The sequence below is a fragment of the Oncorhynchus keta genome, chromosome 21, assembly GCF_023373465.1.
Source record: "Oncorhynchus keta strain PuntledgeMale-10-30-2019 chromosome 21, Oket_V2, whole genome shotgun sequence".
Taxonomy (NCBI): domain Eukaryota; kingdom Metazoa; phylum Chordata; class Actinopteri; order Salmoniformes; family Salmonidae; genus Oncorhynchus; species Oncorhynchus keta.
This window is the reverse complement of record NC_068441.1, coordinates 2232908-2250958: the sequence shown is the minus strand read 5'-3', so window position 1 is coordinate 2250958 and position 18051 is coordinate 2232908. Positions and strand designations below refer to the sequence as shown.

The window sequence follows — 18051 nt, the reverse complement described above, 5'->3', positions numbered from 1 at the left end:
GCACACATGTCCAAAGTCTGAATGTGCCAATTCGTGCAAGACTGTGCAAATGTCTGCATACTTGATCTGCGGAAACATTGGTGAAGTGCTTGGGCTCTCCTCGAAGAGAGCAGTTTCTCCGGCTCAGTAAAGCCTCAAACATAAATTGTCCGCAATGCTGAAATGGGCTACTTCTATGTGAATTAATGAGGAGGCGGAACACACACCTAAATTTAGACTGTTAAAAAATCATTTGAAATTGACAAGTTGAAACGGTCTTGTTTAACTGTTAATTGTTGCGTAATAATCACATTTTGGAACAGTGAGCGCATTCTGACATTGTCTGCATAAAACAACTAAACTAAACTGTCTTGGGAATGTGTGTGTAGTTAACTTCCCCCCTAGGTGACCTGAGGCACATTACCAAGCTGAAGCCGTGGGGTCTGTTGGAGGTGTTGGTGGAGAAGTATGAGTGGTCTAAAGAGGAGGCAGCAACCTTCGCTAGCTTCCTTTTCCCAATGTTGGACCTGGTACCAGAGAAGAGAGCTACGGCTGCAGAGTGCCTCCGACACGCATGGATCACCCCCTAGAGGAGCCACAGCGCTACTACAGCCAACAAGCAGCTCATACAGTACACACATGCATACATACATGAACATATGTACATACACACACACAAACATACATACGTACTCACAAGCATTCACACACACACACACACACATATAAGAGGAAGCCGTTGCCAGCACCATGCCTGCATTGCCTCCCTAGTGGCTCAACACACGCACAAATCACGCTAGACTGGCTACTGAAGCCCTACTGGTGGCCTTCATAGAAAACACTGGTTCCAGATAAATAAACACAAGGAAGCCCGATCCAGCAGCACTATATCTATTTATGTCTCTCTCTTTTACTTTTTCTTTTTGGTACTGACTGGATATGACTTGAGTATCTGATCTCTTTTTCTTTATTTACTCTTGTTTTTGGTCCTTCTGTAGCACAGTTGGTAGAGCATGGCGCTTGTAACGCCAGGGTAGTGGGTTCGATTCCCGGGACCACCCATACGTAGAATGTATGCACACATGACTGTAAGTCGCTTTGGATAAAAGCGTCTGCTAAATGGCATATATTATTATATTATATATTATTGTTTTTCTCTGTGCCAATGATGACACCTCTACCAAGTTTCATTCAGAGTTTCTCTTCTGTTTGTGTTCCTTTGTTTAACAGATGTGCATGTTCAGAGTTAACATCAAACCTCACAGACCTCCACTGGACAATTTCAAGACCAATCCAATCATATCTACAGAACACCCACTGTACCACTATACTAGCACATCCGAATGGTAGTTATTTTATATACAGTATTGATAGAGGTTAGTTTGAGTATTTTCCTTCAATAACAAAGCATATTTACAATGTGTGTAGGATTGTGGGGAAGAGTAGCTACCTAGAAAGTAATCAACAGAATCAAAGGATTCTCCATGAAGTACTCCTGAACTGGAATTGACTGAATGCAATGGAACTTGTTCTGTTTCTCTTCTATGACATCATCCCTGTCCTATCCTTCCTTGTCTCATTCCAAGCAGCCGTTTTGGAATGGCACTTACCACAGTGTGGAGATGGTACCATCATACTCTGTCCCGCGTTTCATGTACTACCTTCTGTTACCTGCATTGATCCACAGACCATGACTAGAACAATGCTACTGAATAACCATGTTTCAAACTAGCCAGCCGATTCTGACCTTACCGTTACGCTTGTTTACACTAAGCTGCACTGGGGTCGGAACGCAATCATGGTTAGATTTAGACACCGCGGAGCCGGCGCACTGTCTAAAACGTTCCTCAATGCAGCGATGGGATGTGCTACTGTACCCAAATTGTACTTCAATTCAAACTGCCCTTTTCCTCCTCATCCGAGCTAGCAGTAGGCACAGCAGCCATTATGGAATGGAACGTCGCGTTGAACAACAGAGGCTGATTGGCTGACACAGCCATTCCAAAATGGTGGCGGTGGCTACTGCTCGCTAGCAGGAGGATGAAAGGGCATTTTTCTAGTAAAATTAGCAGTATTTCAATCTTCTTGATGTATCAGTTTTGATATAGATAATCTTTTCAGTACAGTGTTATATCCAAGGATGTATGTAAAACCTGGATTGCTGATGCTATGTATTGGCCAATGAGTGGCTTTGAAGCAACCGGTCGACCATATTGGCACTCCCTAGAGGCAGTCCTTCATAGGACTTAATGGAATTCCACAGTATTTCAATTAAATTAAAGGACAAAATGACCTGTATTTAAATATTTTTGTCGTGGGGACAGTAACAATTTAAAAGTATGCATTAAGGTGTCTAACAGAAAAAACTTGGTAAAAACAGACTTGGTAATAAATGCATTTTTATAGCTTCCCAAACTTTATTTTTTACAATGGTGGAGTGCCAAGATGACGGCCCTGTAAGTCATCTAGTGTGTGTGTGTATATAAATCATTGGGCACATCCCATCCCTGCATTGAGAAGTTTTCCAGCCCATATCTCGTTGCGGCTCTGTGGTGTCTTAATCTAACCATGATTGTGTTCTGACCCCAGTGCAGCTCAGTGTAAACAAGCGTAACATAGGGTCAGAATCTGTTGGCTAGTTTCATACCTCTCCTGTGGTGTTTAAGGTTCTAGATAAGGTTTGCCTCTGAGAAAATAATGCCTCTTTTTTTGCTAGATGGTGTGATACAAAAGATTTTCCCGTTTCAGAAAAATTATCAGAATCAGAATTCTGTATTCGATTCCAGAACAGATTTACCAAAAAAATGACTCCTTATTCTTTATATAGTTGGAACGGGGTGCCATTTTAGGCACAACCCATATCTGAACCCCTATCTTGTACATACATATCTGTACCAAAGAGTTGGCCTTGTCTCTCTGAACTTGTGTTTGGAGCTTCTGTTTGAACTGTGTATATTATGAAGGAGCAGAAGCTCTGCCTGTGTCCCAAATGTTACCCTATTACGTATTTTGTGCCCTATTTATGACTAGAGCCCATTTAGGCTCTGGTCAAAAGTAATGCACTATATAGGGAATAGGGTGCCTTTTGGAATACACACTCTGCTAAGGTGCAAATGTTTGAATGAGTCGTTATGAGGTCGATTGATGCCTTGAGACGCATTTGCGAGGTTTTTTTGCTGCATTTTTAAAGCTTATTTTCATACTGACGTTGCCCCTCTTGCAGTGTAGGACTGTTTTAAATGCATCAAAGAGAGAGAAAGGTATAATCGTGGATTGTAATAAAGAATGATGACGCTGTTATAATGCTTTAAAGAGTGCCCTCCCCCCGATCCCATTGGTTGCTCTTTTTCTACAAGCCCCTCTCCTCCCGCCCTCGTTCTCAATGCGCTCTTTCCCTGACCTCTCCTTGCCTTTCTTCCTCATCTGCCTCCCCCTCTCCTGACCTCCCTCTCTGCATTTGATTGTTCACTGCTAAACTAAGCATTTTCTGTAGTTGAATAAACATTTAGATTTTGAAAATGTCTGACTTGTACTTGTTAGGAGGCTGTGCAGTATATTCTATATTCAAGTAAAGCAAGGTCATGGTATATTAATATGGAACATTTTATTATCATTTATCAGCGTTCTACCAGGTACATGTATTATTGTAAAGTGATGCACTAAAGTGGAGTTGATATTGCCTTTTAACTAGCTGGGCTTTATTTCCACAACACCACCACCTCACTGGTCCGTCTTTCGTGTTGAATGTAGTACGTCTGTCTTCTGTGGTTGATAATGAGCTCAGGCTTCCTCTGAAACAGAGAGAGAAAGAGGTAAGACTCTTGTACTATGGGAGCATTCTTTTCCGACAGATGGCGTCACTCCTACTTATCCAAACTAAATGCATACTCTTCAACCGGTCGCTCCCCGCAAATGCCCTCCCCGCACCTGCCCTCCCATCACTACTCTGGATGGTTCTGACTTGTGTGGACAACTACAAATACCTAGGTGTCTGGTTAGACTGTAAACTCTCCTTCCAGACTCACATTAAGCATCTCCATTCCAAAATTAAATCTAGAATCGGCTTTCTATTTCGCAACAAAGCCTCATTCACTCATGCCGCCAAACACCCTCGTAAAACTGACTATCCTACCGATCCTTGACTTCGGCAATGTCATTTACACAATATCCTCCAACATTCTACTCAGCAAATTGGATGGGTGTCTATCGCAGTGCCATCTGTTTTGTCATCAAAGCCCCATATACTACCCACCACTGCAACCTGTATGCTCTCATTGGCTGGCCCTCGTTTCATTTGTTGCCAAATCCACTGGCTCCAGGTCATCTATAAGTCTTTGCTAGGTAAAGCCCCGTCTTATATCAGCTCACAGTTCACCATAGCAACACCCACCCGTAGCACATGCTCCAGCAGGTATATTTCACTGGTCATCCCCAAAGCCAACACCTTTGGCTGCTTTTTCTTCCAGTTCTCTTGAGTTTGATGACTAGAACTAATTGCAAAATCACTGAAGCCTTATATCTCCCTCACTAACGTTAAGCATCAGCTGTCAGAGCAGCTTACCGATCATTGCACCTGTACACAGCCCATCTGTAAATAGCCCACCCAACAACCTTATCCATATTGTTATTTTTTGCTCCTTTGCACCCCAGTAGCTCTACTTGCACATTCATCTTCTACACATCACTCCAGTGTTTAATAGCAAAATTGTCATTATTTTGCCACTATGGCCTATTTATTGACTTACCTCCCTAATCTTACTACATTTGCACACACTGTACATAGATATTTCTATTGTGTTATTGACTTTATGTTTGTTTGCCGCACTGCTTTGCTTTATCTTGGCCAGGTCGCAGATGTAAATGAGAACTTGTTCTCAACTGGCCTACCTGGTTAAATAAAGGTCAAATAAATAAAAATCCCTCAACTGACAGAAGATGCATGCGGAATCTTCACACTATCTAATGCCTTTTCTCAGGTAATGTACACTATGCAGTGCATTCGGAAAGTATTCACAGCTTGACTTTTTCCACATTTACTTTTACATAATCCATTGTTGAAAAAGGCTATAAAGTATTTTTTCTCCCCTCAATCTACACACAATACCCTATAATGATCTTGGGAGAAGGGCCTTGTTCAGGAAGGTGACCAAGAACCCATTGGTCACTGACAGCTCCAGAGTAACTATCTGAAAATGGGAGAACCTTCCAGAAGGACAACCATCTCTGGTAGAGTTGCCAGACGGAAGCCACTCCTCAGTAAAAGGCACATGACAGCCCGCTTGGAGTTTGCCAAATGGCACCTACATTACTGTCCATGATGAAACAAAGATTTAACTCTTTGGCCTGAATGCCAAGCGTCACATCTGGAAGAAACCTGGCACCATCCCTACGGTGAAGCATGGTGGTGGCAGCATGGTGTGGAGATAGCTGTGCAGAGACGCTACCCATCCAACCTGACAGAGCTTGAGAGGATCTGCAGAGAAGAATGGGAGAAACTCCCCAAATACAGGTATGCCAAGCTTGTAGTGCCATACCCAAGAATACTCGAGGCTGTAATTGCTGCCGATGGTGCTTCAACAGCATACTGAGTAAAGGGTATGAATACTAAATGTGATATTTCATTATTTTAATTTTCCTGTAAAATTTGCAAACATTTCTAAAGACCAGTTTTTGCTCTGTCATTATGGGGTATTGTGTGTAGATTGAGGGGGGGAAACAATTTAATCAATGTTAGAATAAGGCTGTAACGTAAAATGTGGAAAAAGTCAAGGGGTCTGAATACTTTCTGAATGCACTGTATATAAAGAAGTTTGTGGACCCTTTCAAATTAGTGGATTCGGACATTTCAGCCACACCCATTGCTGACAGGCGTATACGGACATGCAATCTCCATAGACAAACATTGGCAGTAGAATGGCCTTACTGAAGAGCTCAGTGACTTTCAACGTGGCACTATCCTAGGATGCCACCTTTACAAAAAGTCAGTTTGTAAAATGTCTGCCCTGCTGTTATTGTGAAGCTCACAGAATGGGAACGCTGAAGCGAGGTGCGCGTAAAAATTGTTTGTCTTTGGGTGTGGCACTCACTAACTAGTTCCAAACTGCCTCTGGAAGCAACTGTCAGCACAGGAACTGTTTGTCGGGAGCATTATGAAATGGGATTCTGTGCTTCCAACTAAGGCAAAAGTCTGGGGAAGGCCCTTTACTTTTTCAGCATGACAATGTCCCATGCACAAAACGAGATCCACAAAGGTCCATATAGAAATGGTTTGTCGAGATTGGTGTGGAAGAACTTGACTGGCCTGCACAGAGCCCTGACCTCAACCCCATCGAACACCTTTGGGATGATTGGGAATGCCGACTGCGAGCCAGGCCTAATCGCCCAAAATCAGTGCCCGACCTCATTAATGCTCGAGGCTGAATGGAAGCAAGTTCCCGCAGCAATGTTTCAACATCTAGTTGAATGCCTTCCCAGAAGAGTGGAAGCTGTTATAGCAGCAAAGGGGGGACCAACTACATATTAATGCCCATGATTTTGGAATGATGTGTTTGACGAGCAGGTATCCACATACTTTTGGTCATGAAGTGTATCTCTACCAATATTACTTATTTACTTTGAAGAACTACTGAAATAATTATTTAGGCAGCAGCTCTAGAGATGAGAGGATGACATGGACTGAAATAATAGTAATCAAACAAAATGTAATATGCACAACTGAAATATTTTACTGGTTGCTAAAATCCAAATATTTTGGTTGGCTACAAAACCAGCAAGTATAGTGTAGAGAATCGTTGTACTATCTAAACCGCTGTAAAATATATTTTCCATAACCAAAAATATTGTATTTTCAGCTGTTTGAAGCTGGTGTACAAAACCGAAAGTAAAATATGCAAAAATGGAACTTAAGAACGGGAAGTCTAGGAATAGTGCACATAGAACAGATCTACCGCTTTTTAGACTTGCTTTCAATGAGAATGACAGATCTATAACTCATGTTTCTTTGTGAATTTGGTTAGCCAAAAAAGTTACATTCTGCAGGTTTAATGTTTAAGCTAAGAATCAAAAACCGTGGTGAACCACAATAACATCAAACATATTGCTCAGTACCAGGCACATGCACAGAGAGGGCTCTACCTGTGCAGAGCACATGCCCCTTTACCCTTCCAGTCTCCTTTTCGGTGGTGGCAATTTCCCCCTTAAAAACATTTTTTATAAATGTTTTGTAGTTCTGAACCCACTGCCCCGCAAGTCATTAAATCCTCCTCTATGCTTCAGAACCATAAAGTTTCAAGTCTTGATTGTTAATCAATGACCAGTCAATGGCTTGCAAAGGCGGCCATGCATATCCAGATTAGTGACCAGAAAGAACTCGTTTCATTTCATCCAGTTTTGCCTGGCAAAAACAAAGTAGGCCTACATTTATCATCCATATTAAATACAGTCTAGCAATCCACTACCGGCTCATCTTTGCGCGAACCATAATAGGCTACCTGGCGATTTGATTGATCATTTTCATATTTCAAATTGGCCTAGTTTCGGTGGCTACTAGCTATGTCTTAAGCAGCTGTAACATCGCACTGCCTTCAATATTATGGGATGAAGATGTAACATTCTGGCCAATTTATTACGATATTTGTGAGGAAGAACAGGGCTACCCGGCTGGCAATGAGCACAGTGCAGGCAGGCGGACCTCCAAAGTGATGGTACACTAAAGACTGAGCATGCTTTCCAATCAATCTGGCAACTGGATGGTCACCAAAAATCCTGAAATTTCCATCCCTAACCATAACATTTTCTGACAAGATAGAACTGCCAAAGGGTGCGGAGTTGCAATCTACTGCAGCCTGCAGAGTTCTGTCATACTATCCAGGTCTGTGGCCAAACAATTCGATCTTCTACTTCTAAAAACCTACCTTTCCAGACACAAGTCTCTCACCGTTGCCGCTTGTTATAGACCCCCTTCAGCCCCCAGCTGTGCCCTGGACACCATATGTGAATTGATCGCCCCCCATCGATCTTCAGAGTTCTGTTAGGTGACCTCAACGGGGACATGCTTAACACCCCGGGCCGTCCTACAATCTAAGCTAGATGCCCTCAATCTTTAAAAAATTAACCTAACAGGTACAACCCTAAAATCCGTAACCATGGGCACCCTCATAGATATCATCTTGACCAATTTGCCCTCTAAATACACCTCTGCTGTCTTCAATCAGGATCTCAGCGATCACTGCCTCATTGTCTGCGTGCGTAATGGGTCCGCGGTCAAACGACCACCCCTCATCACTGTCAAACGCTCCCTAAATAACTTCAGCGAGCAGGCCTTTCTAATCGACCTGGCCTGGGTATCCTGGAAGGTTGTTGACCTCATCCCCCAGGAGAGGATGCCTGGTTGCTCGACAAAAGTGCTTTCCTCTCCATCTTAAATAAGCATGCCCCATTCAAAAAATGTACAACTAAGAACAAATATAGCCCTTGGTTCACCCCAGACTTGACTGCCCTTGACCAGCACAAAAACATCCTGTGGCGTTCTGCATTAGCATTGAATAGCCCCCGCGACATGCAACTTTTCAGGGAAGTCAGGAACCAATATACTCAGTTTGAAAAAGCTAGCCTTAGCTTTCTTAACAGAAATGTGCTTCCTGTAGCACAAACTCCAAAACGTTTTGGGACACTGTAAAGTCCATGGAGAATAAGTGCACCTCCTCCCAGCTGAGGATAGGAAATGCTGTCACCACCGATAAATGTACGATAATCGATCATTTCAATAAGCATTTTTCCACTGCTGGCCATACTTTCCACCTGGCTACCCGTACCCCGGCCAACATCTCAGCACCCTCTGCAGCAACTTGCTGTTAGCTTGTACGATTCTTTCCAGTCTCATTCGTCCTCTCCCATCAACGAGCTGTTTTCACCCACAGGACTGCTGCCGACTGTGTTTTTTTTTGTTTGTCGCACCAAGAAACTGTCTTGCGTGAAAATCTGGGAGGGCGGCCATCTCTGAGATACTGGATCCGGCACGCCTGGCACCAACGATCGTACAACGCTCAATGTCATTTTGCCCATTCAATCGAACAGTAATTGAATGCCTTGATGCCCGTTTGCCTGCTTTATATAGCACTTCACGGCTACGTGACTCACTGGCTGTAGGAGCAATCCATTTTCATGAACCAGGTGGTATACCTAATAAACTGGCTGGTGAGTGTATATCCCTAGTTTGTACTGGCTTCTAACATGAATTACTTTCAACTCCAAATGCAGGTGTAAAACAGTATTTCTGTAACCGATGTTGCGCTTTGAAAATTGTGTCGCTGTTTATCAGGGTTGGGTAGGTTACTTTCTAAATGTAAGTAGTTAGTTACTATTCAAAATGTGTAGAATTCCCAAATCAAATTTTATTGGTCACATACACGTGTTTGCAGATATTGCAGGTGTAGCAAAATACTTGTGTTTCTATTTCCGACAAGTGCAGTAATATCTAAAAATTTCACAACATGTACCCAATACACACATCTAAGTAAAGGAATGGGATTAAGAATATATAAATATATGGACGAGCAATGTCACAGCAGCATAGACTAAGATACAGTAGAATATAATACAGTATACACATATGAGGTGAGTAATGCAAGATATGTAAACATTATTAGTGACTAGTGTGCCATTTATTAAAGTAGCCAGTGATTTGAAGTCTATGTATGTAGGCAGCAGTCTCTCTGGCTAGTTATGGCTGTTTAGCAGTCTGATGGCCTTGAGATAGAAGCTGTTTTTCAGTCTCTCTGTCCCAGCTTTGATGCACCTGTACTGACCTCGCCTTCTGGATGGTAAGTGGGATGAACAAGCAGTGGCTTGAGTGATTGTTGTCCTTGATTATCTTTTTGACCTTTGGGTGACATCGGGTGCTGTAGGTGTCCTGGAGGGTAGGTAGTTTGCCCCTGGTGATGCGTTGTGCAGACCTCGCTACCCTCTGGAGAGCCCTGGGCGGTGCAGTTGCCGTACCAGGTGGTGATACAGCCCGACAGGATGCTCTCAATTGTGCATCTGTAAAGGTTTGTGAGGGTTTTAGGTGTCAAGCCAAATTTCTTCAGCCTCTTGAGGTTGAAGAGGTGCTGTTGCACTTTCTTCACCACAGTGACTGTGTGGGTAGATAGACCATTTCAGTTTGTCAGTGATGTGTACGTCGAGGAACTTGACACTTTTCACCTTCTTCACTGCGGTCCAGTGGAGTGGGGGGTGCACCCTCTGCTGTTTCCTGAAGTCCACGATCCTCTGTTTTGTTGACGTGAGTGAGAGGTTATTTTCCTGGCACCACACTCCCAGTGCTACGGGGCAATAGTAATTTCGTTCAGTTACCTTTGCTTTTTTGGGTACAGGACCATGTGGGGACAGCTGACTGGGATAGGGAGATATTGAATATGCCAGCTGGTCCTGCGCATGTTCTGAGGACACAACGTGGCTGGTTTTCCTTTTGTAGTCCAGTCACACACATTTCCTAGGTGGCACACTGAATTGTGCGATTTTACCTGTAAACAACAGGGTTGTGAACAGTGTGAAGTTGCATGCTTTGCAACCTTTTGCCACCTAGGAAATGTGTGTGACCGGTCCTTCTCAAATAGACCATAGACATAATTTCCACACACACAGGGAAGTCCGCTCCGACAGATCCAGCTCAGAGCCATCAGCAGCATCTTTTAATTTAGAATGGAAAATGAATGTTTATTCAGCTAATGTTAGTGCATCGAATCGTAATCCAACCGAATCGTTTCCAAATTTTGCGAGGATTACTGCATCGCCAAAGAGGGAGGTAAAAATAAGCTCACTAAACTTCCAATCGGTCAAAACCATTTGATTTTAAGATGGGTGAAATCCAAGGGTGTGCTATATATTCATTGGCTATGTCATAGCTCATTTGTAAATTATAAATATTCATACATTTCTAACGCAAACAGTTAATCTGCAAAAATGATAAATTAATTGGAGGGTGAGAACCAAAGTGTACGCCACCTCCAAAACTACACTACCTCCCCCTTAATCTGATAATGGTAGTGGGGTGGTAGATGCCTAGTCTCCCTTATGGCTCAGGTGCCTACATAGTAGACATACATAATTTACGCACACACACCCTACATTACATCATTTACACACACCCTACATTACATCATTTACACACACACACACACACACACACACACACACACACACACACACACACCTTACAATACATAATTTATACACACACACACAGTCAGCTCAGACAGATCCAGCTCATGATATCCATCAGCACCAGGTTTTAATTTAGAATGGAAAATAAATGTGTTTAAACAACAAATGTTAGTGCATCGAACCGATCGCACCAACTCATTTCAAACTAAAACGTATCGTATCGGAGCCCATATAGATAGATACGTATCGAATCGTCCTGAAAGGTAAAAAATTCACATCCCTAGGAGTGGTACCTGTGGTTATTACACACTAGTTAGGGGTATGTTAATACATACTGGTATAAGGGGTTATTTAAGTCACACTGAGACCAATGTCTCTCTCACAGATGAGCCCAATATTCACATCAATACAACAAAAAGCAAAACACAAAGGTCCTCAATCAGCCTTTTGAATTTCTTTAGACAGTTTGGAGATCATTCCACAAGTACGGTACAAATAAACTAAAAGCAGATATACCTAACTCAGTAGAGCTGGAAGGGATGTCCAGAGTTAGCCATCCCTTAGACCAGGTCTGTTATCTCGGAAGTCTAAGTTAACAACGAGTAAGGTTCGGCTGAAGTTTATGCAGGAGGGCTTTGAAAACAAAAGTGCAATGCATAAATCTACGAGCCTTTAAAGTGGGCCAGCCTACTTTCTGATACAGAATGCAGTGATGCGTACTGAACCTGTCGCCCATAATAATGTGTAGTGCGCTATGATAAACAGCGCCCAATGGCTTCAACACACTAACTGCTTCACTCATCATATCGACAATATCGCCTTTAACTGGTATGGATGTCGACTGAATAATTCGTTTTTGGCAATTTTCAATGAAAGGTATTACCTATTCCTATAAAAGACCCAGATATTTTGAAGTGGAGTATTACAAAATGGTGACATTTTAATGTACTTATAATATTGCGCTGAAGAAAGGACGTGACGAAGAGTTTCATAATATTCCTTAGAGACTGAGGAGGAAAGTTGTGGTAAAGTGGGTTGGGATGTTTGAAACTTCCTAAGGAGATCTTAAAGGGCAGCGATGAACCTTAACAGTAATTGCTGGATTACATTGTGGCTAAACACTGTTGGTTACACTAGTCTTCCTCTGCGTTTCTAAACGGCACATGCGAGACCTGTACAGTGGTGTCACAGCACCACTTATTGAAGATCTACACAAGTTCTCTGCTCTCCCAATGAATTCCTCTCACTAACTGCCCATAGTGTTTCGAGAGGTTGCTGTGCCTAAATGTGTTTTTAATAATGGTGCGTTTTGAAGTCGTCTCGGTTTCTCATTAGGCCGTCTGTGATATGATATAAACTCTATGGGTGATCTGATTCCGGCACTATTGACTTGGATGAGGACAAGGACAACAGTCAGAGAGTAATGTTTGAGGAACATTCTTTGGAGGAATGCCTTGTTTCGGAGGAAGAGTCTCCTCGCACACATCAACATCAGTGCTTAGAAATGATGTTATAGACTTCATCTTTTCCCTCTCTCTTTTGTCTCTCTCTCCACCACTGTTTTGATTTCCAGTTTTCTGGAAATGGAAGAGTTGAGGTAACATTTAATAATTCTATAATTCAACTTTTCCATGTACCTCCATCCCACTCCCCTACCTCTCACCCCTTTCCTCTTCTTCCCCCTCCTCCCTCCATACCTTTGTCTTTTTCTTTCCCGTCCACCTGAAAGTTGTCAGGCAGTAGCTGGTCCTGCCTGTTCCCCAGGGAGAAAGCTAGGAAGGAGAGGATGAGGGAGTCCATGATGCTGATGATAGCCAGGATGTAGGCCCAGCGCACCGTGCAGTTACCCAGGGTGTACTTATCTGTTCTCTGTCCACACATCCTCTTCACCTCCTCACTGTCCCAGCCATCAGGGTAGATCATACAGCCTATCACCATACAAGTGGCTAGGAAGGGGGGTGGGACAGAGAGAAAGTGATGGACCTGTTAGAAAGCTAATTGTAGTACAGGTGACTCTGGAGGGGGTGGGAGCAAGACAGATGGACGGACCAACAATCAGTTTGGTAGATGGACAAGACCCACACAGCAATGAAAGCTACAGCAGTAGTTGCTTGGCAACTCCAGTCTGATGAGTAAAATAGACTTCATCCATAATTCACCCCTAAGCTCAGCCATCTCATCTCAACACCCTACGCTACGTGTGATATCACATTACCTGTCCTGAAACATTACACACTCACTTTCTAACCTGGCACATACAAATTCACTTTCTATTCTCTGAGCATATACTCTCTCCCTTTTGAATTCAGACTCAGCTTCCTGAGTTACATTTGGCAACAGTTTGCCTTGCTCTCTTAAAACTCGCTCATGATCCTGGAGAGTTTATGGGTATGTTTTGTTCTAGCCCAGCATGAACTTATTTAATTAGTTGAATCAATGTGCCAGTGTTGGGCCAGTACAAAAGCCTGCACCACATAGCTTTCCAGGACCAAAGTTGGTGATCACTCTGGATTACCTCTTCCCTCAAGGTAGCTGTCCTTGGTGCTGAAATACTCAGTTTAACAAATTTTGTTCATTTCCCGTTGAGGTGTTCACTCAGTGATGTTGCAGCCTGCTTTTCAGAAGTAGATTAAAGGCCGTTTTCACCACAAGCACAAATAGACTGACCGTGTTGCCATGGGGAAAAGCCTCAGTGTCGCATTACGCACAGGCACAGGTCGGGGATTGGTGGAGGAGGAAGAAGAGAACTGCTACTTTAAGTGGAACAATACCACTAATCAGACCCAATAACAAACAAGTAAACAGCACTGAACACACACTATCCTAATCATACAGAGTAACAAATTGCTGTAAATTTACAGATATTTTTTTTCTTCTATATTACAGTACTGTAAAGAGCAACACATGAAGGGGGATCAATATTCTTCTACACTGCTGTATTTTTACAATACAATATTACAGTAAAGTACTGTATAAGCTGTTTTGCTGTATATTTACAGCGGTATACTGTGAATAATGGTGTGTTGTGGGAAAACTTTGTGGATGGCAAAATAATCTCTGCCTTATGAGAGGCTATATTTGTTGCAACCATTAATAAAAATGCTGTACCCCACAGAATACAGTACCATACCGTATTTGATTTTAATAAAATAAATTTACACCAATCCCATGTAATTACAGTAAAATATTACAATTACAGTAGCAAGAGTCTCCACCCTCAAACGTCTTCAATTGTAGGCTAGTGAAATACAGAAAGGGTATTGAAATACCTCGATCAAATACACTGTCCATCATTGGCACTAGGTGCCTGCACTATACATCAAACTGTTTATTAACCCCTGTGCTTCCAGTAATGCCCTATACATTCTAGAAATACTGCATGTTGCTATAGTCAGGTGTTCCAGCAATATGCTGAACATTTGTGGTTCAGTAAAGGTCCTATAAATCTACAGTAATTTACTGGCTTTTGTGCTGCCAGGAATTTATTGTAAATGTACAGTAACCTACTGACTACTGTGCTGCTGGTAATTTACTGTACAAATTAAGGGAAATGTTTCAGTGTATAGCTTCTTCTTCTACTCACAGGAGGCCAGCTGCATCCATGCGCATATCTTGTAGACGCTGCCGGCATTACAGAAGAAGAAGAGGCTGAAGCAAACAATGCTGCCCACCACCAGCAGCATGGATATGCCAACGAAGAACATGGCTGTCTTGAAGGCCCCGGATGGGATGGAGCCAAAGTCCAGCGCGCTCCCTTTGCAGATGAGCTCTCCGGTGAGCGCGTTCCCGATACAGTAGTGGAACAGGCCAAAGTAGCCGGCCTGCGGGGTGTTGACGCTGTCACCGATCCAGTAGGGCTGGACAAGAGGGACATCAAGAACAAGAAATATGCACACCAGGGTTTTGGTTACTTACAGTATCATCGGGGGCTGTGTACAAATTAACAAAAGAACACCAGAGGATGACACAGGAAAATGTTAACACTTATGGTGGCCTCCCAAGTGGTGCAGCGGTCTAAGGCACTGCATCGCAGTGCTAGAGGCATCACTACAGATCCGGGTTTGAGACCGAGCTCAATTGAGACCAATGAGGCGGTGCACAATTGGACCAGCGTCGTCCGGGTTAGAGGAGAGTTTGGCTGGGATGTTCTTGTCCCATCGCACTCTAGCGACTCCTGTGGCGGAACCGACCACATGCACGCTGACAAGATCGCCAGTTGGACGGTGTTTCCTCCGACACATTGGTGCTGCTGGCTTCTGGGTTAAGCAAGCAGTGTGTCAAGAAGCAGTGCGGCTTGTCAGGGTCGTGTTTCGGAGGACACATGGCTCACACCCGAGTCCGTACGGGAGTTGCAGCGATGGGACAAGACTGTAACTACCAATTTGGATATCACGAAAACCTAACCTTAACCCTTATTCAAACCTACCCCTAATCTTAGCAAGCAGTTGTTTAGCAGATTTTGTTGATAGAAGACTCATGCAGATGGTTATATCCAAATAAAGTGGGGCCAAACTTATTTCCAATGTGGTCCTCAGGATATAACACACAGCAATGTTAATCTAGAAATAGTTTCTGAGAAGAAATAACTGTCTACTGACCTGTATGAACACCACCATCACCAGGATGGCGAAGCAGATGGTAAAGATGGTCCACAAGACACCCACGGCGCGCGCGTTACGCACGTAGTTGGTGTGGTAGATCTTAGCCGCTTCCTGCGCGGGGAGCATGGTGACGGTTGAAGAAACTATTTCTAGATGATTACTTCTTTTGATGGTTTCCAAGTCGAGAGAGAGAGGGGGGGAAATATTTCTAAAAAACCCGTTTACGTTCCTTCTTTCTACACTCACTCACTCAGACGTCCGTAGGTATAGAGGTATGTATCCACTCTGCCTCGTCTGTCCTGAGGAACACTGCTGCTCGGAAATTCAAAACCATGGACAGCTCCCGGTGCTGAAGGCGTCACTTACTGACATACAGTATCTCTCACACACTGAATGTAAAAACCAACACGGACAGCAGTTGGTTCATAAATGAGGCATGCAGTGCAGGGTACACCTAGTGGGAGATTCCCCGGGTTTCTCAGGATTCCAATGAATGATTCATTGATGGTGGGAAACAGATCCTTGGGAAGAACGAGGAAAGTTCTAGACAATTTTAATTTATTGATGGACGGATAAACGGGCTCTTACGTGGATAGTGAGAGTAATTTGGTGAGGAAGACACTGAGCCTTTTGTTGTCTACAGAGAAAAGACAACGTAGGCTATAGGCTACACAGCCCTACTCAGGCATCTGAAAACAGTGGTGTCGCAGCAGAGTTTTCAACACTTCGTCAGTGTGTTTTATAGCCTCTATGAATTATGTCACCATGATAACCAAATTTCAACATAGACAAACCTTGTATAAAATATTTTGAACATTTAAAACAAAGTCAGATCTCCAACGTTATATCCACTATCAACATTTGAAGGACAGATATCTTCTGCTTAGTTCCATCTGTGCCACTGACTTAGTCTGGCTTTAATTCCAGTTTGTCAATAAATTCATAATTTATACTATGCAAGCAGAAGATAAATCTCCTTCAAATGTTGATATTTGGTTGCATTCAATATTATTCCGATGGCATTGAGGAGTACACCACATCAATCACTGGCTTCATCAATAAGTGCATTGATGATGTCTTCTCACAGTGACTGTATGTACATACACCAACCAGAAGCCATGGATTAAAGGCAACATTTGCACTCAGCTAAAGGGCAGAGCTGCCGCTTTCAAGGAGCGGGACTCTTACCCGGAAAGCTTATAAGAAATCCCGCTATACCCTCAGACGAACCATCAAACAGGCAAAGCATCAATAAAGGACTAAGATCGAATTGTACTACACCGGCTCCGACGCTCGTCGGATGTGGCAGGGCTTGCAAACTATTACAGACTACAAAGGGAAGCACAGCCGCGAGCTGCCCAGTGACACGAGCCTAACAGATGAGCTAAATTACTTCTATGCTCGCTTCGAGGCAAGCAACTTTGAAGCATGCATGAGAGCATCAGCTGTTCTGGATGACTGTGTGATCATGCTCGCCGATGTAAGAACTTTAAACAGGTCAATATTCAAAGCCGCAGGTGGAATCATATAAATTGTGCGTGTTCAAGATACCTGTGACGACATATGCACGCTATGTGGACATCTTCACCATTTCTGTAATAATCTGCGCAGAATCTCGAACACAAACCTGGAGGAGGGGGTAGGAAAGCAATATCTATCTCTGAAAAATACTAGGTAAAATCAGGATGTCAGTGATTTTCAGGTCGGGAAGTCTGAGCTCTAGAAAGGGGCTGTGTTCCCGAGTTGGATGACCGGTCAAAATGATTTTTTCCCTGTCAGAGCAAAAAAAAATCTGAGTTCCCAGTTGTCTTGAACGCACTGAAGTCGGAAGTGAGAGATTTCCGAGTTCCCAGTTGTTTTGAACGCGGCATCAGATTGTAAATTTGGTTACCAGTTTAGACCCTCCTTTCCAGGGATTTTTATTTAACGTGTAAACTTCTGTTTCCCACCTATTTATTGATAAATCCCCCATCTACGTGGGAACTCCAAGACTGATGGAAAAGCATTCTAGGTGAAGCTGGTTGAGAGAATGCCAAGAGCTGTCATCAAGGCAAAGGGTGGTTTGAGATATTTAATGGAGTGAGTGACAGTACATGATCTACCTCACTTGCTTTGGCAATGTTAACACATGTTTCCCATGCCAATAAAGCCCCTTGAATTGAATTGACAGACAGGATTTGGGGGCTCCATGTTACCCACTTTACGACACTTGAACCTTGCATGTCATGTGTCACGTGTCTGGTTCACAACAAGTCATACCATCAAAGCAACATGTGCATTGAAAATTCAGGGAAATTCATTCATTTGGACA

General features: G+C 43.2%; 2 protein-coding genes across 4 annotated transcripts in view; one reads left to right on the top strand and one right to left on the bottom strand.

Annotated features, from left to right (window-relative positions):
• LOC118399923 (SRSF protein kinase 1) overlaps window positions 1-3498 on the top strand; it is a 48972-nt gene extending 45474 nt beyond the window's left edge. For 2 of the 3 annotated variants that reach the window (XM_035796145.2, XM_035796147.2), the window contains one exon: window positions 385-3498. In XM_035796145.2, the coding sequence (XP_035652038.1) occupies window positions 385-569 (185 nt within the window). In that variant the 3' untranslated portion in view covers window positions 570-3498. The remainder of the gene's footprint in view (window positions 1-384) is intronic. The other variant, XM_035796146.2, reaches the window with a different exon arrangement.
• Window positions 3499-3568: 70 nt separating this feature from the next.
• lhfpl5a (LHFPL tetraspan subfamily member 5a) lies at window positions 3569-16143 on the bottom strand. Its single transcript, XM_035796149.2, has 4 exons — window positions 15738-16143; window positions 14723-14996; window positions 12837-13085; window positions 3569-3770 (listed from the first exon to the last, which is right to left on the bottom strand). Exons 1-4 carry the CDS (start codon window positions 15864-15866, stop codon window positions 3760-3762), a joined length of 663 nt encoding a protein of 220 aa, XP_035652042.1. The 5' UTR covers window positions 15867-16143; the 3' UTR covers window positions 3569-3759.
• Between the last annotated feature and the right edge of the window lie 1908 nt (window positions 16144-18051).